This window comes from Lampetra fluviatilis, chromosome 37 (assembly GCF_964198595.1).
Source record: "Lampetra fluviatilis chromosome 37, kcLamFluv1.1, whole genome shotgun sequence".
Classification (NCBI taxonomy): domain Eukaryota; kingdom Metazoa; phylum Chordata; class Hyperoartia; order Petromyzontiformes; family Petromyzontidae; genus Lampetra; species Lampetra fluviatilis.
Genome location: NC_136311.1, coordinates 2,922,508 through 2,949,989, shown reverse-complemented (window position 1 = coordinate 2,949,989; position 27,482 = coordinate 2,922,508). Strand labels below are relative to the sequence as shown.

General features: G+C 56.9%; 3 protein-coding genes across 5 annotated transcripts in view; 1 reads left to right on the top strand and 2 right to left on the bottom strand.

The window, feature by feature from the left end:
- The first annotated feature begins 391 nt into the window (after nucleotides 1–391).
- DDX55 (DEAD-box helicase 55) lies at nucleotides 392–14,505 on the top strand. The gene is made up of 16 exons (XM_078873574.1): nucleotides 392–539; nucleotides 852–902; nucleotides 2,446–2,532; nucleotides 3,307–3,398; nucleotides 3,607–3,669; nucleotides 4,118–4,267; nucleotides 4,610–4,799; nucleotides 5,121–5,203; nucleotides 5,725–5,856; nucleotides 6,139–6,231; nucleotides 6,543–6,657; nucleotides 6,770–6,938; nucleotides 7,328–7,519; nucleotides 7,694–7,875; nucleotides 8,025–8,154; nucleotides 13,211–14,505. The coding sequence occupies exons 1-15, from the start codon at nucleotides 444–446 to the stop codon at nucleotides 8,151–8,153; spliced, it is 1,824 nt and encodes a 607-aa protein (XP_078729700.1). The 5' UTR covers nucleotides 392–443; the 3' UTR covers nucleotide 8,154; nucleotides 13,211–14,505.
- TLCD2 (TLC domain containing 2) lies at nucleotides 8,320–17,514 on the bottom strand. Its single transcript, XM_078873575.1, has 4 exons — nucleotides 16,823–17,514; nucleotides 15,645–15,727; nucleotides 13,851–13,933; nucleotides 8,320–10,024 (listed from the first exon to the last, which is right to left on the bottom strand). Exons 1-4 carry the CDS (start codon nucleotides 17,005–17,007, stop codon nucleotides 9,638–9,640), a joined length of 738 nt encoding a protein of 245 aa, XP_078729701.1. The 5' UTR covers nucleotides 17,008–17,514; the 3' UTR covers nucleotides 8,320–9,637.
- Nucleotides 17,515–18,380: 866 nt separating this feature from the next.
- EP400 (E1A binding protein p400) overlaps nucleotides 18,381–27,482 on the bottom strand; it is a 28,131-nt gene continuing 19,029 nt past the window's right edge. For 2 of the 3 annotated variants that reach the window (XM_078873572.1, XM_078873573.1), the window contains exons 27-37: nucleotides 27,113–27,270; nucleotides 26,157–26,325; nucleotides 25,600–25,759; nucleotides 25,167–25,369; nucleotides 24,862–25,031; nucleotides 24,573–24,769; nucleotides 24,315–24,429; nucleotides 23,840–23,983; nucleotides 23,222–23,413; nucleotides 22,587–22,667; nucleotides 18,382–22,262 (exon numbers count right to left, since the gene is read on the bottom strand). In XM_078873572.1, the coding sequence (XP_078729698.1) occupies nucleotides 19,998–22,262; nucleotides 22,587–22,667; nucleotides 23,222–23,413; nucleotides 23,840–23,983; nucleotides 24,315–24,429; nucleotides 24,573–24,769; nucleotides 24,862–25,031; nucleotides 25,167–25,369; nucleotides 25,600–25,759; nucleotides 26,157–26,325; nucleotides 27,113–27,270 (3,854 nt within the window). In that variant the 3' untranslated portion in view covers nucleotides 18,382–19,997. Of the gene's footprint in view, nucleotides 22,263–22,586; nucleotides 22,668–23,221; nucleotides 23,414–23,839; nucleotides 23,984–24,314; nucleotides 24,430–24,572; nucleotides 24,770–24,861; nucleotides 25,032–25,166; nucleotides 25,370–25,599; nucleotides 25,760–26,156; nucleotides 26,326–27,112; nucleotides 27,271–27,482 lie in introns of all 3 variants that reach the window. The other variant, XM_078873571.1, reaches the window with a different exon arrangement.

The window sequence follows — 27,482 nt, the reverse complement described above, 5'->3', positions numbered from 1 at the left end:
TGTCAGCGAGCCTTCGACACCTCAAAGTGCAACTGGCCTGGCACAGGCTGCAGTGGTGACGTCACAGTCACTTAGTGGCGAATGGCCGGTGTTGATATCGGTCGTCGTCAGCAAGAGACTAAGGACGACAGTTCGGTGGCCGTCCTGAACGGAGGAGAAAGCGGAGGGAGACTTTCACATGAAATACAAGATGACTGAGCTGATTCGTCTCCACTGACTGCCGGAGTTACTTGAGAAACAACTCCCCGTGGCCATTGTCTGAACGCCACGTGCAACGGCCCCCCACACACAGCCCTGCTCGCGTCACGTGGGCGGCCCCACGTGGTCCCCCCCACCTCTTTCCCCCCACCCAGACCCGCCCCTTCCCTCAGCGCGTGACGTCAACCAGAAGCCGAGGTCGCGACCCCGGAAGTGCGTGCGGCGTGCGGCGAGTTCGAGGCGGCATGGGCGACACGTGGGGCTCCCTGGGCGTGAGGCTGAGCCGCGGGGTGGAGGAGACGCTGGAGGCCCTGGGCTTCACCACCACCACCCCCGTGCAGGTGCCACACGCGGGCAGTGAGCGGGACATGCGGGGGGAGGGGGGTGGTCGTGGGGGGGGGGCGAGTCATTGGTGCGAACGCGACTTCTCGGGACCCCGCTACGGGCTTTGTGTCCATGATTTCCAGGGCGTTTGGGTCGTCGGTGCTTTTGTCGTCGTTCACGAAAGCCTTGAGATCTGACTGACTATGTCCTGATGCCGGGTGGAAGAGCCTCTTCTCTGGACCCAGGGCTCTGTGAACGGCCGCTCGGGGTCTCGGGCTGTGTGATGTGAGGCCGCGGCTGCTGAACCCCGTGTCCCCCTCTCTCCCCAGGCCGCCACGATCCCCCTGTTCCTCAACAACAAGGATGTCGCGGCCGAGGCGGTAAAGGCTCCTCGTTCCACGTCTCCGCAGACTCCTCACCCCTCACTCCTCCACCCCCCTCACTCCACCCCCCTCACTCCACTCTCCTCACCCCTCCTCCACTTTCCTCACTCCCATCACCCCTCCACTCTCCTCACCACTCACTCCACTCTCCTCACCTCTCCTCCACCCCCCTCACCTCTCCTCCACCCCCCTCACTCCACTCTCCTCACCCCTCACTCCACTTTCATCCACTCCACTCACTCCTCCACTCTCCTCACCCATTAGGGGCCATACATTTAGTAGGTACGCAAACATCTGTAAAAACTTGCCCCCTCCCCCCACTCCCTGTACGCACGCGTACACACCCCCCTCCCCCCACCTGCGTACGCACCCCCCCCCCCCCCACCTGCGTACGCACCCCCCTCCCCCCACCTGCGTACACACCCCCCTCCCCCCACCTGCGTACACACCCCCCTCCCCCCACCTGCGTACACACCCCCCTCCCCCCACCTGCGTACGCACCCCCCCCCCCCCCCCGAATCTTATAGATCGGCCGATATTTAATCCACGAAGAAACGATCAAGGATTAATAATATTAACGTGTTTAAGCAAACAGTCCACCGCCAGCTTCATTATTATTATCGAGGCTTCAACCCCCTCCCCCCGTTTCCTATGCGTACGCACATTGTCAGTAGACCCCCCCCCCCATACACAAGCGTACGCATTTGGGTTAACCTCCCCCCTCCATGCGTACGTACTAAATGGATTGCTCCTGCACTCCCCTCACCCCTCACTCCCCTCACCTCTCACTCCTCCACTCTACTCACTCTCCCACCACCACTCCCCTCACCCCTCACTCCCCTCACCTTTCACTCCTCCACTCTCCTCACTCTCACACCACCACTCCCCTCACCCCTCACTCCCCTCACCTTTCACTCCTCCACTCTACTCACTCTCACACCACCACTCCCCTCACTCCCCTCACCTCTCACTCCTCCACTCTACTCACTGTCACACCACCACTCCCCTCTCCCCTCACCTTTCACTCCTCCACTCTACTCACTCTCACACCACCACTCCCCTCACTCCCCTCACCTTTCACTCCTCCACTCTACTCACTGTCACACCACCACTCCCCTCTCCCCTCACTCCCCTCACCTTTCACTCCTCCACTCTACTCACTCTCACACCACCACTCCCCTCACTCCCCTCACCTTTCACTCCTCCACTCTACTCACTGTCACACCACCACTCCCCTCACCCCTCACTTCTCTCACCTCTAACTCCTCCACTCCCTTCACCCCTCATTCCTCTACTCTCCTCACCCCTCACACCACCACTCCCCTCACCTGTCCTCACCGCTCACTCCTCCACTCACACCACCAATCTCCTCACCCCTCCACTCCTCCACGTCTCCTCACCCCTCATTCCTCCACTCTCCTCACCCCTCACACTCCTCCACGTATTTCTCCTTCACGCGTCCGCATTCCTCCCACCCCGTCCACTCTTTGCAACCCCTGGCCCGCGTGACCCCCGCGTTCTCTCCCGCTCTCCGTCCCAGGTCACCGGCAGCGGGAAGACGCTGGCCTTCGTCATCCCCATCATCGAGATGCTGCTGCGGCGCGACGGCGGCCTCCACAAGATGGAGGTGAGGAGAGGCCTGTGCCCCGTGCTTGGCTGTGGCGCGAGACTTTTTGCAAGGGCGTCCTCCTGCGTCGGCACGTTCCGACCGTTTGCATTTAATCAAGACGTTTATTTTTTACTTTCGTGTGGGAGGAAACCGGTGTGCCCGGAGAAAGGCTACGCATACGAGACGATGACGCTCAGAAGGCCGCGCAGACGAGAGCACGTGAACCCACTTGCGATTGCGAGCCCCGTTATGTTCATGTCATGTTCACGGGCCGGGAGGTGGCCAGGGAAAGGCAACACGTGAATATGACTGTGCGGGGATTTCAGTGTTACCCTCCCTCTCCTGTGCGTGGTGTTTCTCCCGGCGCTCTGCTTTCCTCTCAGTGGGCTTCGCCTTGTGGGATGGGAATGGTTTAGATTCATTTGTGTGTTTGGGTGATTTGTTGACCTTTCTTCTACTTTGCACTACTGTCAATCACGTCTTTGTTGTTGTCACGCTCTTACCTGCCCCTACTGGACATGTGTGTAAAAGAGCTCTTTAACTCATCGGATTCCTCCTCCAGTCTAAACACAGATTCTGATTCTGAAGTCAAGCACTCATTCAACGCAGTGAGGAGCGCCGTTGCGCGAAAATGTTGTGAGACTCGTTGAGAACTCGTGTGCGTGAAGCACAGGGCACGACTTAGGATTGTAATCGAAAGCAAACGCGGAGCGTGGGGGTGGGGGGGTTCTTGGCGTGACGTGGACGACATGAGAGAGAGAGAGACCCCCCCGGGTTCTTCTGCCCTGCCAGGTGGGGGCCATCATCATCACCCCCACGCGGGAGCTGGCGGTGCAGATCGACGAGGTGCTCGGACACTTCCTCCAGAGGTTCCCGCAGTTCAGGTCCGTTGCCCAAGTGCTCACTGGCAGTAACGCTCGGGTTGAGGCTCCCTCTCGAGTCTGGGAATCACGACGCTCTCCCTCCGGTGTCTGTAGCACACGTGCGGCCCAGTTGCGTTCAATATCGGTTACACCGGGAAACGTTGACACAGTGCGTTCGCGTAACCCACGATGACGACTTACAACTTTAAATACAAATTTTCTGCTTCAGCCATATCCTGTTCATCGGAGGCAGCAACCCGATGGACGACGTTCACAAGTTCCAGGCGAACGGGTAAGTCAGTCGCGACATCCCTTCCCCCATCCCGTCCGCCGTGACCTCCGTGAGCGATCGCACGATAGTCGCACCAGCCTGAACCAGGCGCAAGGCGTTTGCGTTTCCCTGCTCAGTGTTTCCAACTGTTTAAAGTGGAGCGTCAAGGGGCCGCTCTACGTCGCTGGATAGACCCTCTAGAGTTGTCAAAAATGTCACTCGGCAATATCAGCGGCGTCGGACGGTGGCGAACCGAGACTAGATCTGGAATGCGCACGTCGCGTCCTCGTCCCCTCGACAGAATGTCGCAAGGGAAACCCAGTAAGTCGCTAAATTTCGCGACAAACAGTCCCCGCTCCTGGTTTTGTTCACGACGCCACGGGATTCTGATTCTCACCGGTTCCTCCCACCGCCCCCGTGTCTCTTCCCTCGGCTCCCTCTCTCCGTTATTGCCGTTGGCCGCGCCCAGAGGCCACGTTATTGTGGCGACGCCGGGCCGGCTGGAGGACCTGTTCAAGCGAAGCGACGAGGGCCTGGACCTGCGTGGCGCCGTGCGCAACCTCGACGTGCTGGTGCTGGACGAGGCCGACCGGCTGCTGGACATGGGCTTCGAGGCCTGGTGAGGGCCGTGTGAGGCGTGGTGCACTGTGACTGTGGTGAGGGGCGCGGTGAGGGGCGCGGTGAGCATCGGTGAAAGACCGGTGAGCGGTGGCGAGGTGCCTTTGTGTTTGGTATGGGTGTGTTCCGCACCGATACCAAAGACCATATTTAGCCGCCACTGCAGTGTCTTAGCCGCATTAATGCGGTGAATCGAAAAACCCGAAACCGCGTTTCTGCAACTGCGACCCGACATCCTCGTCACGGAGGACAGCAGGCGCGGACGTCCTACGAGTGCGGTCCTGTTGCCGGCCCTTCCTGTAAATCGCTTCCTGCCGCCCCCTCCTCCTCCTCCTGCCCGCAGCCTCAACACGATCCTGAGCTTCCTTCCGAAGCAGCGCCGCACGGGGCTCTTCTCGGCCACGCAGACGCAGGAGCTGGAGGCGCTGGTGCGCGCCGGCCTGCGCAACCCCGTGCGCATCGCGGTGAAGGAGCGCGGCGCGGCCGAGAGCAGCACGCGGCGCACGCCCGCGCGCCTCGACAACTTTTACGTGGTGCGCTGCCCCCTCGCCCGCTCACACTGCACCGTGACCGGGCACTGCGCAGCGACGCTTGCCGCGATCGCGTTGTGGCCGTGCGGCCCGCGAGGTGCGGCTGGGAGGTGGCGGTGCCGGGGGCCGCCCCCTCGTATTCGCCGCGGTGCCGGGGTTTCTTCTGGGTTCTCTGGTTTCCTGCCACGCGAAGCCAAACTCTCATTGCTCATGGAGTTTTGTGGTCAGACATCCCAGTGTAGCAGGACCCTCCTGAAAACGGGTCCCGGTGCTCTTGACGAGGCTTTTCCTGGGTAAATAACAAAGTCACTGTTCTTCCCTCAGATCTGTCGGGCGGAGCAAAAGTTCAATCAGCTCATCGCGTTCCTTCGCGCACGCAAACAGGAGAAACACCTCGTGTTCTTCAGGTACTGTACTCTCGCGACCGTGTGTACGCGGGGAGCGGTAGCGGTTAGCACGCTGCGCTGCTTTAGTTTGATTCCCGCTCACGGCCAACACCGGTGACGATTATCTGAACCGGTCCAGGGCCTCCCCTAGGGCGACTCAAATGACTACCTGGTGCAGTGTGTATAAACGTCGCCACTGGGGAGACAAAAGCGGCCGGGAGTGGTGATGGCCACCCACCCCCTCGTGTGCCGTTTTGGTCTTTGTTGGAGCGAGTGTGTCTATTCCCGTACATGATAGTGTGTGAAGTTCTGTGATGCGGCATGCGTGTCGGTGTGTGTCGGTGTGTGTCGGTGCATGAATGTGCATCTGACGGTGCCCGCGCGATTGTGCTTTGAATGTGTGTGCATGGCGGTATGTGCGTGACAGTGTGTGTGTGACGGTGTGTGATGGTGTGTGCTTAACGCTGTGTGCTTCACGGTGTGTGCTTAACGGTGTGTGCGTGACGGTGTGTAACGGTGTGTGACGGTGTGGCGGTGTGCAGCACGTGTGCCGGCGTCGAGTATTTCGGCAAGGCTCTGCAGACGCTGCTGCACGGCGTCACCGTGATGTCCATCCACGGCAAGATGAAGGACAAACGCAACAAAATCTTCGCCACGTTTCGGAGCCTTCCCAGGTGGGCGATCCACGCTCTGTGATGCGGCGCTTGGTAAAATGGTGACGGTGGTGACGACGATGACGATGCCTCTTTATCCAGTAAAGCCTCACCGAGTCTCGGGACAGGTTCCTAGGAGGGTCCTGCATTGAGATGATGTCTGGTCACTTCCGTTCGTGAGTGTTCGGCGTTTGGAAGGAAAGCAGAGAACTTGGAGAAAGGTCACCCATACGAGTGTGTAAACCTCAACGCTCTGCACAAATGGATTCAATAATTCATTGTCCCCCCCCCCGTGCTGCCCAGTGGCCTCCTGGTGTGCACCGACGTGATGGCACGTGGCATCGACATCCCCGAGGTGGACTGGGTGCTGCAGTTTGATCCTCCCTCCTCCGCCAGGTGAGCAGTCTGCACTGTGCGTGCGTGTGTATCCGCATGTGTATCCGCGTGTGTGCGTGCATGCGTGTTGACGTGCATGTGTGTGTGTGTGCGAACGCGTGTGTATGCACGCACGCATGCGTGTGTGTGGGAGGGATTGTGCTGGGTATGTGTAGTAATTGTGAATCTGCTAGTGTTTATGTAGTGATGATGGATGGGTGGTGGTGGTGACATGTGGTAGTGATTGTGGTGACGTGTGGTGGTGACCTGTGGTGGTTACCTGTGGTGGTGACCTGTGGTGGTTGTGGTGGTGTGTGGTGGTGGCGGCGCAGCGCGTTTGTCCACCGCTGTGGGAGGACCGCGCGCATCGGGAACCATGGCAGCGCCCTCGTCTTCCTGCTGCCCATGGAAAGCGCCTACGTCAACTTCCTGTCCATCAACCAGAAGGTGCCTCCGGCCCCCAGCACGCGCGCCACCTTGCGGCGCCGGCCCCAACCCGCGCGTCGACTCGCGGCGCCGGTCCTGACCCTTCCCTGTCCCCTCTCCTCACCGTGGGCAGTGCCCGCTGACGGAGCGCGCGATCCAGAGGAACGTCGTGGACGTCCTGCCGCAGGTGCGCAAGGCAGCGCGCACGGACCGCGCCGTCTACGAGAAGGGCATGCAGGCCTTCGTGTCGTGCGTGCAGGCCTACGCCAAGCACGAGTGCAGCCTCATCTTCCGCATAAAGGGTGGGCAGCGCGAAGCTCGCCACGGCACCTCGACTCACCTCGTCTCACCTCGTCTCACCTCGATTCACCTCGTCTCCTCGACGCCCCACGGAATGAACCGCAGCAGTCGCAGCACAGCACCTCTTCTCACCTCAAGGCTCACAACAGCACTCTTCATCTCACCCCATTGTCACACCACTCACCTCATCAACTTCCCACATCACAGCCCTCGCCTCTGTGAACGTCCGGATGAAGTTGTGAGCTCCCCCGCCGTGCCGCCTCCTCGCGTTTCCTGAACTCGTTTCCGTTGTGTGGGGTCGTGACCCCTGGGAGGTGATTAAGTTTGGATGTCGCGGCGCGTATGTGTGTGTGTGTGCGTTCGTGTGCGTGTACCCGGCGTTCGCACGCAGACATGGACCTGGGGGCGCTGGCACGTGGCTTTGCGCTGCTGAGGCTGCCGCGCATGCCGGAGCTGCGAGGGGTCCGCGTGACGGGGTTCGTGCCAGATACCATCGACACGGACACGATCCCCTACCGCGACAAGCAGCGCGAGAAGCAGCGGCGCGCGCGCCTCGCGCAGCCACCGCCACCGCCAGCGGACGGTGAGAGAAACGCCGCGGCCGCCGGTACCGGGAGATGCAGCATCCGGCGCCCATTGGGTCACTCCCTCCGTCGCGCCCCGCGCAGCGCCGGTGCGATCGATGTGGCAGAACCATCTTTTTGCGCGCGTTATTAATCTTCTCCCCTTGCCGTGCGTCCTCCGTGTGGTTGTGTAGGAGACACCGTGGAAGAGGGGCAGGAGGGGGAGGGATCGCGGGTGACGGGCGAGCCAGGAGAGGGGGGTCAGGTCAAGGGTCGAGGTCGCATTTACAATCCCAGGCCCAAGCCCTGGTCGAAGCAGGCGGAGCGACGGAAGCGCAAGCGAGCGCGCACCGCCAAGGCCAGCGCCCGGCAAGAGGTGCGTGGGGATCGTTGCTCCGCATGAGGCCACGGGGTTCACCGAGTTACAGAGTCACGGGCAGCGGAGGGGACACCCGGCGCTAAGCAGGGACCGCGCTCTGTACGCGTGCCGGCTACAGTCCGTGCCCCTGTGCGTTTTTCCGTCAGGAGTCGGACTCGGATGATCAAGACATGAAAGAGCTGGTCAAGGACACACGGCTCCTCAAGAAGCTAAAGAAAAAGAAGATCAGCACGGAGGAGTGCGACCGGCAGATGGAGGGTGGTGCAGCGCAGTGAGGTAATTAGCACCGTTGTGCGAGGTGATGGCGGTGGTGGCGGTGGTGGCGGTGGTGGCGGTGGCTCCGTGATGTCCCCGCCAAGCAAATGGCGCACGATCCGAGCGAGCCCATGGATCCCAACTGCGCCTCCGCGTGACAATTCCGAACATTCCAGGCAAGAAAGCTACAGATCAAACGTTTAATTACAGTATGCACCGTTACATAGATCGCTCGTCTTTCCGATCAGTAGAGGTCGGACTGGATTACTAGCAGAGAAGTGGAATAGTCTGCATCGTAACTCAAACCACGAATAAATACTGCCTGAAAAGACAGAGGCGGCTGCCCAAGGTGCGTCGCTAAAGACAAGACCACAGACATGGCTACTCCGCTAGACCGATTACATTTTCATTTCATTGAAAGTGTCACACGGTGGGGAGGGGGGGGAGCACAATGGCATGGGCGGGGGGGAAGTTGTAATCGCGCAAGGAGGTGCGCGTAGAGGTAGAGAGGGAGACGGGGACGTGTAAACACCGCTTGAAGCGCCCGGCACAGACAGCACGGCCACCGGACCGTGCAGCGAGCACCACGCCGCAACCTGAACCCCACCACGGAACACGAACCACGCAAGGAGCCGCAAAGCGCCCATTTTAAATTCGCCGCATTTGTTGGCGCAATCCCCGGCGAGCGGTGCGGACTCCTGAGATCGCGAGGCCGCGGCGTGGGGAGAGGCGACCGATTGGCTTTTCCGGTCATTTCCCGGAGGAGGCGGCCGATGCGAGCGGCGCCCAGCGACACGTCGTTGATTACTACAGAAAAAATATACTTGAGGTTTTCACGATAAATATAAATTACTATTTAGTGTATTTACCGTAAAAAATTATTCCTAACACCACACGCCGAAATGATTAATCTCACACAGGCATGCAGCACCGGGTCAGCAGTCTCTACTGGAAGGCAGACTGCAAGAATAAGATTCATAAGAGCTAGGCCACGTGGAGAGAGGGAGAGGCCCGGCTCGGCTATCAGAGTAGAGACCACCGTAGTGATAAGAAGAATCGAAGCATCTCGGAGACCCACGGCACGGATTGTCGGCGTTTTCCGTGTTGGTTCGACTCGCGCGCGCCCCTTGCCACCCGCCGCCATCGCCCACGCTGCCCAAACCCAGCAGAGCGGGGCTACGGCAAGGAACGTGGCATCCGAGACCGGAGTAAGAGGCCGCGCGCGCGCGAGAGGGCGTACTGACACGAGTGGGGTGCCTTCATCGGCGGCCGTCGCGGAAGTGCTGTAATTTCTGTACTAATCGTAGCTTTAGTTACCGTCCATTCTGTGATCACCGTCTCTCGGCGCACGAGGCACGAGAGGGGGGGGGGGGGAGGATGAGCGGCGGCGCGGTAGCAGGCGGTCTCGGCGCCGCCCGTGGCCTCGAGTCGACGGAAGGAGAAAAGCGTGGCCATCGATCCCAGGCCGGCGACGTCGGGCCGGACGCCGCCAGGCTCCTGCGGCCTACAGACCGGTCTCCTTGCCGCGGAGCGGCGCGGCGCGTCCGGCGTGCAGGAGGTCGCTGCGCAGGAGGCGGTAGAAGAGCACGATGTTCATGACGGTCACGAGCGCCATGCCGACGCTGCCCGTGGCGAAGGCAGCGGCGGGGATGCCGTCACGGTTGAGCACGAGCCAGCGCGTCATCCACGCCAGCGTGCTGATTCGGAACGCGGCGAACGTGCCCAGGTTGAGCAGGCCCACGACGCGGCCTGCCGTCGTCTTGCCCAGGCCGGCCATGAGCATGAGCTGGCGGCCGTGGAGGAAGACCGAGTTGATCTCGACGAGGAGGGCGACCGTCGCGAAGCCCACGTAGCGGCGGTGCAGCACGGCGACGCCGAAACACACGATCACCTGGGGGGCCGGGGTGGGGGGGGAGCTCAAAACCACCACGGGGACGTCGCCGCCGACTCCTCCTCCACGTGCGCTACCGACGCGTTTGGGAGGTGCGACCGCGTGCTCGCCCTCGCGCGGGAACCGCTGCCAACGCGAATATGGGAAGATTTGACGAACCAGTTCATGCAAACTCCTTAAGCTACGTCCAAATTGGCAAGACTTTTGACTGCAACGATCGTCACCCCAATTCTCCAATCCCTCCACCGGCTCCTCAAGCCACTCCCGGATCAGTTTCAACATCGCACTCGGTGTCGTCATGATCCTCCATGATCCTCCATGGACACGCCTCTGCCTACCTCTCCCCTCTCATCTCTCCTCTCTTCCACACTCTCCCCTCATCTCCCTCTGCTCCCCTCCACTGGTTGCCTGCACCTAACCCACTCCACGCAAACCCCTACAGCCTTCACCCACTGCCCCAATACACAAACCCGTCTCACCCACTACCCTACTTCGCACTGACCCCGTCTCGCCCAGTAGCCCACATGCAGCTGGTCAACGTGTTTTGGTTTTTGCTGCGGTTGAACCTTTGACCCAGTGGCCGCTCGGGGGGAGTTGTGGGGGACTGGTCCACGTCAGCCGAGGTCAGCGGATTCCCGCGAGGTGGCGACTCGGTCAGTTGTTAAATAACGCCGTGACGCATTTATGCGGAAAACCTCGGCGAGTCGCAAGACAACGCATCGCGGTGCTTGGCCCAATTACATTTCAAGGATCGTTGACTTGTGGGAGGAAATCCCAGTGCCCCACGGAAAGCGGGCTATGACCACTTGGAGCTCCTCAACAGCCCACTCGGTGCGCTGCCATCGCCGGGGCCGGCTCCCAGCCCGGTGGCCTTCTGTACACGATCCGCCAACCCTCGCCTGCGTCGTTAACGACGCCACTAAACTCGTCTCTCTGGTTCCTCCCCGCGCACGCAGCAGTAGGGCAAAGGGCGGCATGCGGGTAGGGGGAGGGGGGAAGCAGGGGAGGGTTGGCCCCTCCCCTGCACCGCGAGGGGCCGCCGAGGGGTCGCGGGGCGAGGAGGGTCGCAGCTCCGTGTAAACAGCACAGCGGCGGCCGCGACACCGGAGAACATGGCGCACGTGCCGTCCCGGTGACTGTGCCGCATGCTCTCGGTGCCGTGTGCGCTCTCTCCACGTGTGCACCTCGGAACGCGGCACGCTCGCACAAATGTCCACGTGCATCGTTGCCAAATACCGCTACCGCACGCACGCACGCAACGCGACCGGCACGGCTGTTGTTGGTGAACACCTTTGGATGGGTCGGTAAAAGTGCTCGGCGCGCACCCCTCTCCATTGCGTAACGTGCCGGCTCTTAATGGGAGCGACGCACGTGACGGCACGCCCGAATGAGGGCGTGGGACGGCGCTTGGGTAATCGGGCCCGGGAGGTAGATAACGACGGCAATCGACCTCGTGGTTTCTACAGCCCCTGCGGCGCGTTGTGTTATCGGCGGCTGTGGTTGACTTGGCGATCGTCCGCAAAAAACATCCGGCGCTGTTTGTGTATCGCACCCAACGCGTCGCGTGATGCGCGCTTGTGTGCTCGCTGCCCCGCCTTGGCGCTACCCGCACCCCCGCCCCACCTGACGCCTTTCCCAATTTAGACTTTTTTTTTGCCGGATTTATGCCAAATGTGAAAACCGTGGTTTCCACATTACTCTTGCACTACGCCGCACGTACGTAACCGCTCGTGAAAACGGGACAGCGACGCGGCCCAGTGGTAACGGCGTTCACTGCTCGCCGCGGAGGTTCGTCGTTTGAACCCGGCCGGGCGGCCGGCCTGGTTAATACTGCCGGCTTATTAATTGTAAAATAATACGCGCCATCTGCTTAAGAGCGGACGTGAACGATCCCGTGACGTAATTCGAGATGAGTAGGCCGTTGTGTGCCAGCATCACTTGATCAAATTACAAAAATTGACACCACATCGCACTTTTGGGATCGCACACAGCAGCAACATCACCCCGACTGTGAAACGCAGCGGCCGCCTCGCTGCGTAACAGCCTTGCGCTGTAACAAACGTGCTACTTCATCATCATTATTAATATCTGTTGCTCTCCAAAGTAACGTCGTAAATCTTAGTGGGCACGGAGCGGCTGACAAGTCCCAGCGGCTGGATGCCTGCACCTGTGCGCTTCGTGTCAAGCGTGTTTTGTTCGGCGTCCCGCGCGTGTTGGCGTGTCGTTTGTCGGCCGGCCCGTGTCGTAAATCGTCGGTGATGCCTCTCCACGTTGTTAGCGAGCACTTCTTTTGCACTGTACGTAGCCAACCGCACTCATTGGAGGTACGGGGGGAGGACAACAAACTTAACACACAAAGGAGTTATAAAGAAATGAGTTTTCAATGTAGATAATTTAAAAGTACATAGCTCCATTGGCTTCCTAATATCGCAAGAAAGAGCGTTCAAGACGGCCGCAGAAGCGCATTTGAAAGCGCGCGATGCGGTGACCGTCTCTGTTCGATGGCTAGCCATAAGCCGCTGCTGCTGCGAAGGTGACCGCAGTTTGCGTGTTGGTGACCCGGTGGAACAAGTCCGATGGGTGCGTGCGCCGCTCCTGGTCTGACCCGACGTCGGCTCCGTGCCTCCCTGCGAGGCCCCTCCTCGTGTCTAAATTCCCCAGTGACAGGAAGTGCGTGCGACCTCGTGTGACCTCGTGTTTCTGTCTCCTGCGGTCTCGGACACCGCTGGTTTGCTTCACGGCGCTGCGGTTGCGAACGCCACCGACTTTCGTTGGCAAGCACAGCGCTTCTCATCAGGCTTTGGGTCTTTAAATAATTCACCCTCCCAATTTTGACCCTGCAGTGCAAAGTGATCAAAACATCAGGAGGTAAATGCAACATTATCCTCAGTCGAGAGTCTTAATAACCACTCGACCTTCCCCACCGCTGACGTGTGGGGCGTGTGTGTGTGTGTGTGGCACCGTCGGCCGGAGCTGACGGTGCCCCACAAGCGCGGCGCGTTTCCTGCAGCGGCCTCTTGTCACCTGAAGCGAGAGTGTCGTGGTTTCGTGCGATCGAGTGACCGCTCCTGCACTCGTCCGTTACTTTCAGTCGCGCATCTTGACGCGCTGCATTCGTACCTCTTGCTGCTTCAACGTTATCTGAACACCCCACGTGAACGGCCGCCATTGTCTCTTGCTCCGCAGGTCAGGCCGCGTCGCGCCGGGGGAGAGGGGCAAGCGTCTCCAGCTCCACGGCGCCGCTCCCTCGCCCTCCCCCACCCACAACCCACCACACCCCCAGCCTCCGGCCAATCGCGGCCCTTGCCCTCGAGACGCGGCTGGGTGGGGAGCGCGTGCCGACGTCGCCACACCTTATCGCGGGTTCGTGGCGTGGGGTGAAAGGCCGCGGACCCCGTGCCGGCCCTCCACGCCGGAGTAGCCGAGTGTTTCGGCTGCTCTCGACGCCTCGTTGTGGATGACGCGTCAACATTAAACAGCGACGCCTTCGCACGTGGGGACGCTGCGGCGGGAGGACGCTGCGCTCGCCTGAAGAGCCGCGGTCGCGCGCCCAGCGGTGCGCACGGAGCACGTCGTTATTCGAGACTTCGCATCTCTAAAAAGGCCCAAGAGTCTAACCCTGCTCCGCCTGCCGTGGCCGTAATCTCAGATGCGACGGCTCCGCCATCACCCTCAAGTGTAGCTCCACCATAAAAGCGGTATCTCGCAGCTGTTGGTCTCTCTGATGTGTACAGGTGCAGCGGTGTTATAAAACCCATGGGGACACGAGGCTTGTAAAGTGAGCAACTTTAACGACTTTGGGGTGTGCGGCCTGCGATGGACTCACCACCAGGTGATGCAGCAGCAATTCCCAGCAGCGCTGCACCTTCTGGTTGAGCAGCATGTCGACGAGGTCGTTGAGGAAGTAGCCTGCGCACGCGCGGGGAGAGGGCAGCGGGCGAGCGGGTCACGAACGGAGCGCCTGGCACTCCACGGCACGCGGACGCTCTGCGATGCGCCCGTGGAAGGGGGTGACCGCTCTGGGCCTGCGCCTCGCAGCGTCGTGCCGGACGGCCGCCCTGCTCGCCCACCAATGAGGCGGAGCGGTCGAGACGCCTTCAGCTGTCCCTTGGCTTCACCTCGACTGGGACAAGGTGCCCCAAACGCCTGTCCACCCAACAGCATCAATGGATACGACCACTGTTATTGGCTGGTCGTGTGCAGTGGGGGTAAGGCGGAGGGACTCCCACCTCCAACTCGTCTGGCCAGCGTGGAAGAGTAGGCCAAATACCCTTACCACCAAATCTAATGTCACGTGACCGTAACATCCGCTGGGCCCTGCCACGCAGTGTGTGTTTGTCACCACGGGAACGGCGTGGGCCTGCGGGGACACGCCCAGAGCGTCCCGCCGCACCGGCCACGGCTTCACCGAGTCGCCTGTTTTATGTGCGCGGGACGGTTCGCCCACCAACGACGCCACCGATTCTGCGTGTTAATTCCATTAAAAGAATGTATTATTTCAGTGCTGTTTCTCGCGCGAGTTTTGTTTCTCCGCAACTTTTACCGACCGCGCGTTACGTTGCACCCAAAAGGCACGGAAGCGCGCAAAATTCACGCGCGTGCACACCCACTTCGGGCGCGACGCTGCGTTGGGATCGACGGGTGCGTCCGAACGAGAATTGTTCTCCCCTCCCCCCCTCCGCTGCCACTGAGTGGAATCAGAATCTTGAGACTGGAAGAATCTGACGAGCATTTTTTTTCCTACCACAGATGTCCAGTAAGCGGGGCGAGCCGTTAAGCCGATTGAGAGCGATCGCCCCAGCGTGTCTGGCGGCGCTTCGGTCTGGCCTTAATAGGATTTACACCACCAATCCCAGTAATACGTTTAGTGAAGGCGTACGGAAGGTGGGCGAGCAGCGAGCGAGCGCCAACCGTGGATGGTTGGGCACCGGGGCTCCGTTTCGTTTCTTGCCGACGTTGCTGCTGCTGCTGCCACAGATTCTGTTTTTCCTATTTTTATTGCAAAACGTCTCGAACACAAAAAAGGATGAACCTGCGTGATTGCCGATAATTGCCTCCGATCCTGAAACGATCGAGGGCAGTCCCCGCAATTACAGTATCTGGCGCCTACCGTTCTGATCCCGTCTCACCGGGGGAGGGGGCGGGGTAACGTAAGCCGATGTTCAACAACCCAACACCGCGTCGGTGCTTTTGGGGAGTCGAGGCGCGGCCGTGAATTGAAACCGGCGGCGTGGCCGCGCGGGGCCCCGCTGCCGCAGGCTCCGCGCCGGCTGCAGCCAAAGGGGTGGCTTCACTTTGGCACGGAGCCGGCCGGCGGGGGGGCGGTGGTGAGGGCTTCCTCTATCGTGGGGGGGGGCGAGGAGGCTGCCCCTCTCGCGGGTGGGGGGTGGGGGGGACGAGTGGTTGAATGATCTGTAAGCGAGCGTGAACGACCCAAGTGAACAAATGCGTGGGTGAGCAAATACGAGCGAGGAAACGAGCGGGTGAATGGGCAAATGAGCAGGTGCAGTGGGGGCGAATGGACAAGTGGGCGAAGTGAGTGACCACACGCGTGGCTGGGTGAACGATGGGGCCGGGTTCAGTGGCCGCTAGCGGCTGCCCGGTGCTCGAGGACTCGCACCGATGGAGACGGCGACGAGGCAATGCGACGCGGGGCTCCACGTGCCGATCAGGTCCTCCGCCATCTCCGGGTGCGAGTAGAAGCTGGTGGGGGGGGGGGCACAGGAGCCACCCGCTGTTGTTCGTGCGCTGTTGTCACCGCTACGCTTTTGACGACGAGGAGCGAGAGAGCTTCAACAACGCACGGGTGCGCTCGTCCTCCACTCGACGGCCCTGTTGGGGGCCTTACACCGATGGCCTGGCCAGACCTCACCACGCTGGTTATTGCGCGTTGGTGCAAGGGGGTGAGAGCAAGGACCGGTTCCAGATATCGATCGCCACTGATGTGAAAGCGATAATCCAGGAATCTAACGGACGTCGTCGAGTTCAAAGTGCGGTGTGTAAGGGGCCGTCCATAAATGACGTCACGCTATTTTGGACGATTTTTGACCCCCCCCCCCTCGACTCACGGCGTCACAAAGTCAGACCCCCACCCGTCAAATGACGTCACAAAGCTCTGCCGCCCCCCCCCCAACCATATTTCCATTTTGAAAATAAAACATGCTTCAAACCGCTTTAAACTATTGTCATTGTAGTGCGTATTTAATGTGGCGCTGCACTCTGATGTTGTAGGAGTGTTGTTATAACAATTAGTGTTGTTATACCAATTCTATATTTATTTAAATTTGCGCATTTTGATGTGACGTCACATTTCTCACCCCCCCCCCCCACTCGTCACACATCGTCACAAATGTCTGACCCCCCCCCAGTCGTCGAACCGGTTCGGAGCCGAGAACCCGGCCGGCTGCCTCGGTCTCGTCCGCGCACGCGGGCGATGAGACTCGCGGTTTGTAATGTATCCAGTCTCACCCCCCCCCCCCCCGTGTCTCCACACGAGCGATGACTTATACAACAGCAACTTAATTTATTCTATAGAACACGTGGCTTGGTATACATACATATCACGTGACTGCCAGAAACACGTGCGCGCCTCCTCCACGGCTCAAGTTACCGAGTCCGATTTGTTTAGCCACGGAGACTTCGAGCAGGAGTATCGTGCACAAGAGGGATCCGAAGCATGCCGAGACAGACGCGGGGCAGACTCCGTGTGCCGGGATCGCCACCACATCCACACGGGACAGAATCACTGCCCCAGGTGCCACGGTGCCGATAAGGGACCCCCCCCCCCCGTGAGGTTACCAGAGAACGGCGCCGCTGCCCGTGACCGCGCCGTGCACCATGGAGGCGGCGCTGTTACGCCACTTCCACGCGTTCCGGAGCGCGCAGCGCGGCGCGGGCAGGCGCTGCGCGACGCGAGCCACGGCCCAGAACACCCCCGCGGACAGCAGCACCACCGCGGGGCCCGGGAGCGCGCCCGCCTCCATCCCCGTTCGTGCCACGGTCACCCTCCCCTGCCCACGATCCCAGTCGCGGGTCCACGCGGTCCGTTCCTCGGGTTCTAGGAGTCTGGACACTGCGGTCCGCGTCCCCTGGGTTGAGGCTGGGGGGGGGGGGTTCTCGCCGGTCCCGAGCTCGAGACGAGACCGCAGCCGGTTCCTCTGGTGCCCCGCTGGGGATGATCCTCGGCTCCGACTCTCCCACAACCACCACCACAACCCTCCTCCTCATCCGCCGCGTGCGCTCACGCGCTTCGCTTACACAACACGCGGCGTCACGCCCACGTCGCGTGGCGCTGCCACAGCGGAGCCGCGACGGAGCGCGTGGAGTCGGGAGAGGTGACTAGGGGAGGGGTTACCAGGGGCGTGGGGGGAATGGTGACGAAGGGCGTGGAAGGGTGACGAGGGGAGGGGTGACGAGGCGTGCAGGGGAGGGGTGACGTGGAGAATGCAGGGAAGGATGATGAGTCGTGAGCATGGAATGTGGGCGGTGGGGGTGAGCTGGCAGTGTGACACAGGCAGTGGGGTCTGTTTGGTGTTTGTGGCGAGCAGGGGGGTGGGGCTTCTCGGAGTGTGAAGATGGGGAGTGGGGCTCACGAGGGGTGGTGTGCAGGGCGTGGCGAGCGGGGAGCAGGCAGCCCTGGCGTTCAGGCCAGTGGCGAGGCACGAGGGCCTGGGGGTCGAGGAGGGTTGGGTTCGTGCATTGGGGCGATGGGGTCCAAGCGGCGGGTCGTGAGGACCAGGTCAGGGGGCAGCAGGGTCAGGGAGTCTGGGGAGCGAGCAGCAGGGTTGGTTTGGGGCGGCGTTCAAAGCGTCGCTGCTCTCTCGGCCATCAGCGCCCCCCGACTGCGCGCTCACCTCCACTCGAGTCCATGAGCCCAACCAGGCGATACATCATTACTTGTGGGTGTCACGTGAGGTGGGCATCATCACCTTCGCGAAGACAGCTTTTTGGACGCGTGGATTGTTTAAACCGTTTGAAATGAGCGGGGGGGGGGTTATCAATCTTACGAGCCGCAGAAATATGGACTTAGTTTTTCTACCTTAGGTGGTATAAATGTCTGTTTTGGCCCATGAACTCCAGAGCCATGCTGATGGATCATAAGATTGAATGGGTGGGTGTCCCCCCGTTTGGGTGGAAACATTGCTTTGGGTCGAGCGACACTGCTCGCATTTTTGAGCCACATTTTACCCCCATCTGCACGAGGATCGGGGGTTCTCGTTAAAATCATCTGCTGCAAAAAACTTAGCACCAAAGTATAAGGTGACCCACAGAAGCCACCAGTACAGCTTACAAAACAACCACATGAGCGGAGTTACAGCGCACACCTCAAGCGTTCCTCGACGATTGGGACGAGGAACACGCAACTTTATCCTGCGCTCGCTTATAGTAAACGGCGGTCTAACCCTGAGTTTCGTAACACCTAACACACTTAACAGACATTGGCGTGTGTGGATTTACATTTTAATACCGCATTCATTTTTCTGAACATCGCCATTTCTATCAATCGATACTTTTGCACACAAAAATGCAGTCTCGCGATTCCAATACTGCAGTTTCCGTTAAATTCTTATCAAAACAGACGTTGCATAGATAACACTTCTAATAACATATAATACATAAGATGTACAAGCGACCACGCCTGCCACAGCCTCTTCACACAATTTAAGAAATGGAACCAAAAAAAATCACCAAGCCATTTATACAGATTTCAACTTTGTTTGCACAACATAGTTGGTATCAAGTAATGGTTCTTTCAAGCACGTAGTACAGAGAAAAGCGAGACCCAAACCAAAGCACATAGTAAGGTCCATCACGAAAAAAGTGCCTGCATTTCTTGTCACGAGGTGTATATTCATGACTAAACTTTGAAAAATGTACAACGTGTTTTGCGGTAGAGTCCAGCAGCGAGCACATGAACTACAGCATCAAAGTATTCTGAAGGTACACACACACACAGCTAGAGGTCACTACACGTTGTGGCGATTTCCAAAAGCACATGGTTAATGCCAATACAAAGCGGTCAGCAATGCACGGCGACTCCACTCTGTAGTAAAACGCCCGTCAGCCTGTCAAGAAAACATTTAGAATGCCACATGGTAACCAGCCAGGATATTTACATGTTCAACCACATACAATGGGTGTCGCTAAAATACTACATTTCATGATGACAATGTTAGGCTTTTCATTTATTTATTTAACCCTAGGCTACACACAGGATTGTACAGCACATAAATCAAGGCATCACAATGTAATTGGAGACCCAAATGTTACATAATGGACAGAACTTTAGATTCTCGTTGCTAAAAATAATATTAAATCACCAATTCTCCCTCTCATCCATCGCTCCAGGTATCCTGAGCTTCAGCGCTTGCGAGAAATAGGGGGAAAACAGCGGGTCGTTTACTCTGGGGCTACGTCATGATAGCAGTGTCGTTACTAACGTCTCCTATAAGGAACAATGGCTGAGACAACACCCTGCCACATCCAGCCAGCCTATTGGCCCTGTGCCAATGAGCCACCCATATACCCTGCTCCACATGCAACAGGAAGGACCTCTTTCCACCTTCCCTCAATTTGCCAACACTGCCCCCTGGCGCCGAAAAGCGGGAGTCTCCGAGCTCGAGCTACTGACCCACTGCCGAAGCTACACAAATTACAACTCAACTTTTCCAATTGCTCAAGACTTAGATGGGCCCTTTGGTAAAAGTTGTAGGTCTAAAATGCACAGTGTTGCAGGGGTGAGACTGAATTTAGTCCTGTTGTACTACCCGCCATGCGTTTCCAAAACATGTCGCCAGAGGCACTGCCCAATTTTTTCAGATCATGATTTACCAAGGACCACTTGCAGGCATGGGTAAAACACTAGCAGTTACTAATTGGTCACGAGATCGTGGAACCAACATATGCAGACCATCAGGGAACTGCACTCTCTTCCCAGGTCGCATTTAACAACGGCAAGAGACCCAGCTGCGAGCTACCCGCTCTCCGTTGTGTCGCTGGAATATCCGATCCCTCGACGGATCGCTTGACGGGTCAATCGCCTATTCAGAGCAGCGGCAGCTTGACTGGGAGACCGTCGGCTGGCAGAGGAGCTGCTGCCACCCCGGGTGCGGCCAGCACCGACATCGCTGCCACTGATACAGAGGGAGTCGCTTCCGCTTAACCGCTCGTCGCCGCTTGCCGCTTGCGACGATCGCCGTCTCTTACGCGTCGCTTTATCTACAGTCCTGGCTGGCGATTGGCACAACACGGAACGGCGGAGGCTGGCGCGGGTGATAGTCGGGGTACTCGACCGACCGCCTTCGACACAAGTCTCTGAAGGTAAAGACGGCATGCCAGCCTCATCTGCACTTGTTCTGTCATCAGAATCTACTTCCTGCCGACATAAAATTTTAGCTTGGGGTTCTTGGTCATCGGAATTGCTTTGGTTGAGGTCTTTTCCAGGTGAGCTTCCCGTCATGTTGTGTTTATACAGCTGTGTTTCTCCATCAGAACTATTGATATGTTCACTTGGGCTTTTAATTTTTGCTGGTCTTCCCACTCTCCTCTTTACGACATCTGAATGACCAGCTTTTTTTTGCGTTTCCAAGTCCTTCCTTGACAAGGACTTATTTTTTTCACGTTTGTTAACTTCTCGACTACTCGACCTGAGATTCAGTCTTCTTCTTGCTCCCAGCATGCCCGACGACCTTTTTGTATCGCGCGATTTGATGCCAGACCTGGTTCTTATAGGGCTCCTTGGCTTCTCCTTGCCCGTAGCACTGTCCTGGCATTCCGTATGGCTTTGTACAATGGCATTCAAATCGGTTTTCCTCTTGCGGCCTGGTTTACCCATCCTCTCCTCCTTCATCACGGGCTTAACATCAGGCAGCTCTCTACCATCTACAGCATTTTCCGAGTCCTCTGCATCACAACCTGATGGCGTGTCCTCGCACAGAACTCGCTTAAGGGGTTTCTCAATCTCTGCTGCTTCCACTTCTCGAGATCCATCATCTGCCGGGCCAGCTGGCAATGCTTCTGCTTGTGGATGAGACTGACGTTGGATGTTGGCCACCTCTAAATCATCAGTGAAACTGGCATCCGTGACGGGAGAGGAACCAGCACGCTGCTGGGTGCTCACTTCCAGGGTACCCGGACTTACGTTCACAGTCAAACTAGAACTGGAGCCATTGTTACAGATTTCAGCAGATGCGTCCAAATTGCCTGTGGCTGGTAAATCAGCTTGTTCTACATCCTTGGCGACCGGTGAAGCACTATCAGACGGGTCTTCCATTAATAGCACTGGACTGTTTAACTGTTCATCTCTTACGGATGGATTTACACAGTTAGCATTAATCACGCAATGCACATCCAAATTGGGTGAAATAGTATCAGTTTGTTTTAAAATATCATTTTTAAATTTAAATTCTTGTGATGTTATCGTTAACGTGAATTTATTATCTGCAGAAATTGTAGCATGCAAAGTTTGATTTTCCTTGTCAAAATGTGGGCTTTCCAATGTTTCTAATGCATCGATGCACTTTGCTGCGCTGTCTTCAAGCTGCTTGGGATTTTCTGGCGTGCTTTCAAGAGATTCATTTGTGCAGTCTCGAGTACCCGCTGCATCAGCATGCGTCATTACACTGCGCGTACTACGTTCAGAATCGTCAATCTCCCTTACGCCACTGACAACCGGGGAAGTAGCCACGGCAGTTGCGGTACAGCAATTTTCCATCATGGAATCTGTTGTGGCACCTTCTTCCAAAACGTCTCCTTTGTGTGCATCAAGAAGCTCCTCCCTACCCTGATTCGGAGCGGACGCGGGTTGGCTCTCCTCCGGATGACCGCTCATGGCCGAGTAGCTGCCCGATGATTTTGAATTTTGCTCGGCAAAGGAGCAACCGGTCTCCTGTTGCAAGCTCGCAGGGGAATGCAATTTTTCGCACGCTCGGTCGGACGCTTCACTCAGTACTTGTGTGCAGTTACTCGCGCTTTCAAGCAGTTCACTGAAATCCGGCTTGTCAATGGTCATATCGCTTTCGTCGTGCGGAACTGCGTCAGATTGGTCAATTTCCTGAGAAGAATCTGCCGCCTGACTGGTGTCTGACCTGCGGCACGGGCGGCCTCTCTTGCGCGTCTTGGCAAGAGCGTCGTCTTCCGGCTGCGTCTCCTGCGTTTGAATTTCCTTGGCGGCATCGTCACCTTTCGGTTCGTCGGCCTTTGTTAATTTCACATCTTGCTTGCTAACGTTAGCTTGCTCCTGAGCAGTAAAGAACGAAGGAAAACAAATGTTAGATTCGAGTAATTCCAACTATGGACTGTCGTTTATGCTGCCTTGTCGAAGGCAGCTCCGCCTTCACCAACCCACACTGACCAGCATGGTGAAGTATGGTGACACAACCCCCATGGCCCGCACGGCGTGGGGAAGCGCTCATCTAGCAGTGGATTGACAAAGGGCTTTACATGTACGTATATACAGATTTAAGTGAATAACAATGTCAAGACACTATGCCTCCCTGACTATTTGCAGCCGAATTCACATTCCAGTGAGAATTTCTGCAGAATTTTCTTGAAGCTTGCTTACCTTGGTGCTCTTGGGTTCCTCCGTCTCGGCCGCAATTGACGCTTCGAGGTACTTCAGAGCGTATCTTTCTATTGGAGTCAGCTGTGCACACAGGAAAATAGCCTCTTAGCCAACAACTCAAACGGCTCCATTAACAAAAAGCACTCTCGCACTTTAACAACAACATTGTGCAATGGAAGCAGACAATTTGACGGCAGAGCGTGTATACATTCAAGTGCTGAAACTTCCTGCGTTCTGGCATTTTTCCAGAATTTTACTTGAAAAGTGCCCGTAATGGAATTACAAAAACTTTACATAAACATACAGTGGAGCAGTGATGCGGCGGATAGCGCATCGTGCTAACTCCAATTGCCAGCCACGGCTAGCGTCCGTAGCGAGTTATATCCGAACCGGCGCTGAAGGCCTTCCCCGGGTGCATACACCAGGCCGCACCGACCGGTGTGCTACGGTCAAACAACCCGCACGAGCAACACGGCGCAGGGAGGCCTTCACCAAGTAGCGGATTAACAAAGGGCTGGAAGTGACTGTCATAATAAACACAGCAAGTCCGTACGCTAGTTTACACCATCCGACGTGAAGTCAATTGGTCAACCGTGCGAACAAGTGACCTCGGAGGTGCCTCGCGCCGACCTCACCTGCTGCACGAGTGCGTTGATTTCCTCCTCGGCTTTGGAGGGCTCCTCCTCATCACGGCCCTCTCCCCCCACTCCACCCTCCTCGCCGTCGTCGGCCGCGTTCTCGTTAAACTCGGCCAGCTCGGCCACCTGCTCAGCCCGGGCCTGGCTCGCCGCTCGGATGTCCTCCTCATCCTCCGCTTTGCCCAAAGCCTGCGCACGCAGAGAGCACGCAGAGTGCACGCCATCCTTCGCTAACCACAAACAACTCCTAAACACGGGTTCATTCCTACTGCAAGCTATTCATACACATCCCCCAATGTAATTCTAAACCGAGTGGGTCAACGTTGCTGGCGTTATGGTCCACATTTTCCGAATGTATAAAATTACCCACAAATTACTCAATAGGAATCACACAAAGCAGCAATCACCACCCCCTACTGGCAGATTAATGCCAAATCGCAGGCCAGGTGCTGAGGGTGCCCTTTGAGCGTTTTGAGATGCGACGGCGATGCAAGTCGCTTGTCGCTTATAAAGTGCTCAGGCGCCCGTGCGTGAAGGACGCACTCTCTCAAAAACACATCCCTATCGTTACGAGAACTGTCGAGTTGAGGCTGTGGAGAGCCCAGGGCTACGCACCAGCTCCAGGATGTTGGTGTCCTTGGAGGGAACGGCGCCGTCCTCCTCGGTGGAGGGGGCTTGCTTCGGCACCGCCTCTGCCGCCTCCTTCTTCGAGGCATCCTCCATGCCCACCGGCATTTCAAACAACTCCCGTATCGTTTGCTAAGGAACAAAACCAAACAACAGCATGCCGCTTGTAAACCGCCAGTGTACACTCTTTTTATAGCGCTTTGCAGAAGTATGTTTCTAATCATTTGTAATTTAGTTGTAGTTAAATGTAATCAGAGCACCACAGCAATGCATGGATAAAGATATAACAGTTTTTAAATATAACAAATCCACCACAAATTCACAAAAACCAAACAATGTGAATGGATCGTCAAAGAAACTACTTATATACGTCTCATATTTTTAAAAAATGCATTCGTATCCAGTATGCCTTCCATACAACCAGACAATCTGCAGGGAGTAGGGCAAATGACCACTCCAGCACCTGTTTGAAGTAAGCAGTGGTGAAGTTTCCACCCTCGATGGCCACGTCCCCCAGCATGCGCTTCTGGTTGGCCTTTTTCAGGATGTTCTCTTCCACGGTCCGCTCGCTGATCAGCCTGTTACAAGAGGAAGTATCTCAATTTGACGACGCTCCATATAGCAGCAGTGCCTAGAGTCTTAAGCTGAAGAAACGATTGCCTAGCACCTTTAAGCGAGTATGTGGCAAACCGTAGTGCAGGAGGATACTTGAGGTAAGGACCTGTATATGTGGACATCGCGAGTCTGGCCGATGCGGTGGCAGCGATCCTGGGCTTGTGCGTCCATGGTGGGGTTCCAGTCGCTATCGTAGAACACCACCGTATCGGCACCGGTCAGGTTGACGCCTACGCCGCCACTCCGCGTTGACAGGATGAAGCAGAAGATGCGAGCGTCCGCGTTGAAGCGGTCCATGAGAAACTAAAAGACATTAACCGCCAAGCGTCACCGGATACCGTACAGGCACGAGACAGCGTGTCACAACCGCTCATTTCAATCGACCGCAACAGCACCTGTCTCTGTTCGACGCGCGTTGTGCCGTCCAACCGAAGGTAGATGTAGCCATGGAAGTTTAAGAACTGCTCCAAAACATCGAGCATGCGTGTCATCTGCGTGAAGATGAGCACACGGTGGCTGCCTGCTTTGAACTTCCGCAGAAGGATGTCCAGTGTCTGAAGCTTGCCTGCAAACACAAACGCGCAACTTAAGAACACAGCCGCTTGTATCCCAATTCGCAATAACTGTGATTTCACTGTTAAGCACACAATAAGACGCGGCTGTTCCAGGTGGACAACCGAGCCGAAATGTGGCAACTCACCACAGTCGTACTGGATGAGTCGCAGATCGGGGAACTGTGTGCGCATGTTGCAGAGGATGCGGTGCAGGCCGGCTGAGCGTGGCGACATCTCTTCATGCAGACGCTGCCACAGAGCCTTCTCCTTCTGCAGCATGGAAGGCGGGGGGTGGGGCGCGTGCAGCGAGATAGGCGGAGACTCCACGGGCGGCACCACAAAGATAAACCTACACGCCAGCGTGAGAGCCGACACGCACAACACATTGTCCCAACATCCCGAGACACAACACGCCCCCGAGAGAACCTCGCGTGCCGCAAAAGGCGCGGCGCACCTCTTCATTTGACTTGCATTTTTTTTCGCTACTCAACACCAGATTTGCCATACGCGGATGGTACACTTTTCAAGCAGGTTAATTCCCGTCAGCAGTTTGGTCGCGTAATAAGGAGATGCACATGCCTTTCTATTATTTCTTTCAGCTCCCTCAACCTCTGCTCCGAGTTGATGCAGAGACTTTGCAGAGTGCTCGTTTGACTCCAGAAAACATCCGGGTGGCTGGGCTTGCAGCACTGCCGCACACTGCGACAGTGCACGTAGCCGGACCACCTCCAGGCGCCCTCTGTTACAAAACAAAACGCAATACACATTTAGCTCTCGATTGTCCTCAGATGGAAGAAAACTATAAAAAATGTAAATATCTAATATAGTGAAAGTGAAAAACTAGTACAAGTGACCATATTATTGCAGTTATGAGTTAGTTATCTGGTAAAGGGGTCAAAAAAATAAGACGTCAAGAGGCAAATGCCAGCTTAGTGTCCATCAGGGCCACCACAGATAAACCAGCCACTCAAAAAACCGTAAACAAGCGCACGCACAGGAAAACAATTAAACTAAAAAGACACCTAGAGAAAGATCCATAAGAATTTATGTTTAACACAGAGGCCCTTGGCACTCGGTGCGAGCAAAGTATCACAGGAGGTGGTGCGTGGATGTGCTGCGGCACGAGAGGGCCCCACCGTGGTGGTGCGGCCGCGAGCCCGTCTGCGCCGCGCTGCTCGACAGGTCACACATGCGCAGCACCTCGGTGCCGTAGATGGGTTTGGGCGCGCAGCGCGCCTCGTTGATGCGGTGAATGCGCTCCAGCCGATCCTGCTGCCGCTGAGCTCGCAGCTCCTCTACTCTCAACTTCACGTTTCGCACGCAGACAGACGCAGAAGAAACACAGTCACGTTTTCACACCCGATAAAGACACCACCGTCAACCTGGCCTCTGTGGCACGACGCGCAACGTCACAAGCGACATCCCCCGGGGGGGTCGAACAGAAGCACGCGATATGGACGAGCGGAATTATTTTTCGAGAAACAAGTGCAGTCAAATTGGCTGTCAATTTGTGTCAGTGTGGTTGATATCTGCAGACATGAAAAACTAAGAGAATGTATTAGAGACAGACTGGGTCATTGGGTGAAGGGTTAAAAAGTATTTCAGCTGTCAAAACACGCATATATAATAAGCCTAACTCTGAAGCGTCTCCTTGCATAACTAAAACATAAATTGTAGCCCATCAGCCTATCGACAGTAATACATTTTTGCATTGAACGGGGTCCCATATTTTACACGTATTTCTCTTGCCAGTGACACCTGGTAATCAAACAGCATTTGTTTAACGAGTCAGACTCTGGCGATGAGACCGAAAATGTACAAACCAGTATGGGGTTTTCTTGATAAAAACCAATACTGATTGATATAATTTATCTGGAAAGCCAATCGGATTATAAAAGCTACACTTTTATTTCGGCACTGATTCAACCGAACGGAGTAACGGTTTATAAATGCTTTTAACCCATAAACGTTCCACGGCAACGCCCAATGAGCTTAGTGCCAGAGCAAGGAACAACATAGCTGGACCTTGCTCCCAGTTTATCCTCCTGTGCACCGGGGCCCCGACCGTGTTGATGTGTGAACGCCCCCTCACCAAGTAAAGCGGTGACCTCTTTGCCGGCTTTTTTGGCGCCGGTGCCTCGGCGGCAGAAGCGCTATCCTTGCGTTTGGACGGGGCCTCCTCGGCCGTGGCCTTGCGATCCACGCTCCGGGTCGTAGGACCCCTGGTCAGCGGCGCAGCCGCGGGGACGGCTGACGACCAAAACCGAAACGCGGGCCGTCGTCAGTCCACAAAGCAACGTCACGATACGTAAACAACAATAAAAACGCAGTCGAAAAAATGCACCGATGTAATCTCTCCACAAAGAAGACTTAAATGGAGCAGAAAACACAACCATTTACACCATTTTAAAATAGCAAGGTAATTATTAAGAGTAAATAAAAGAGGCACTAAGAGTTAGGAA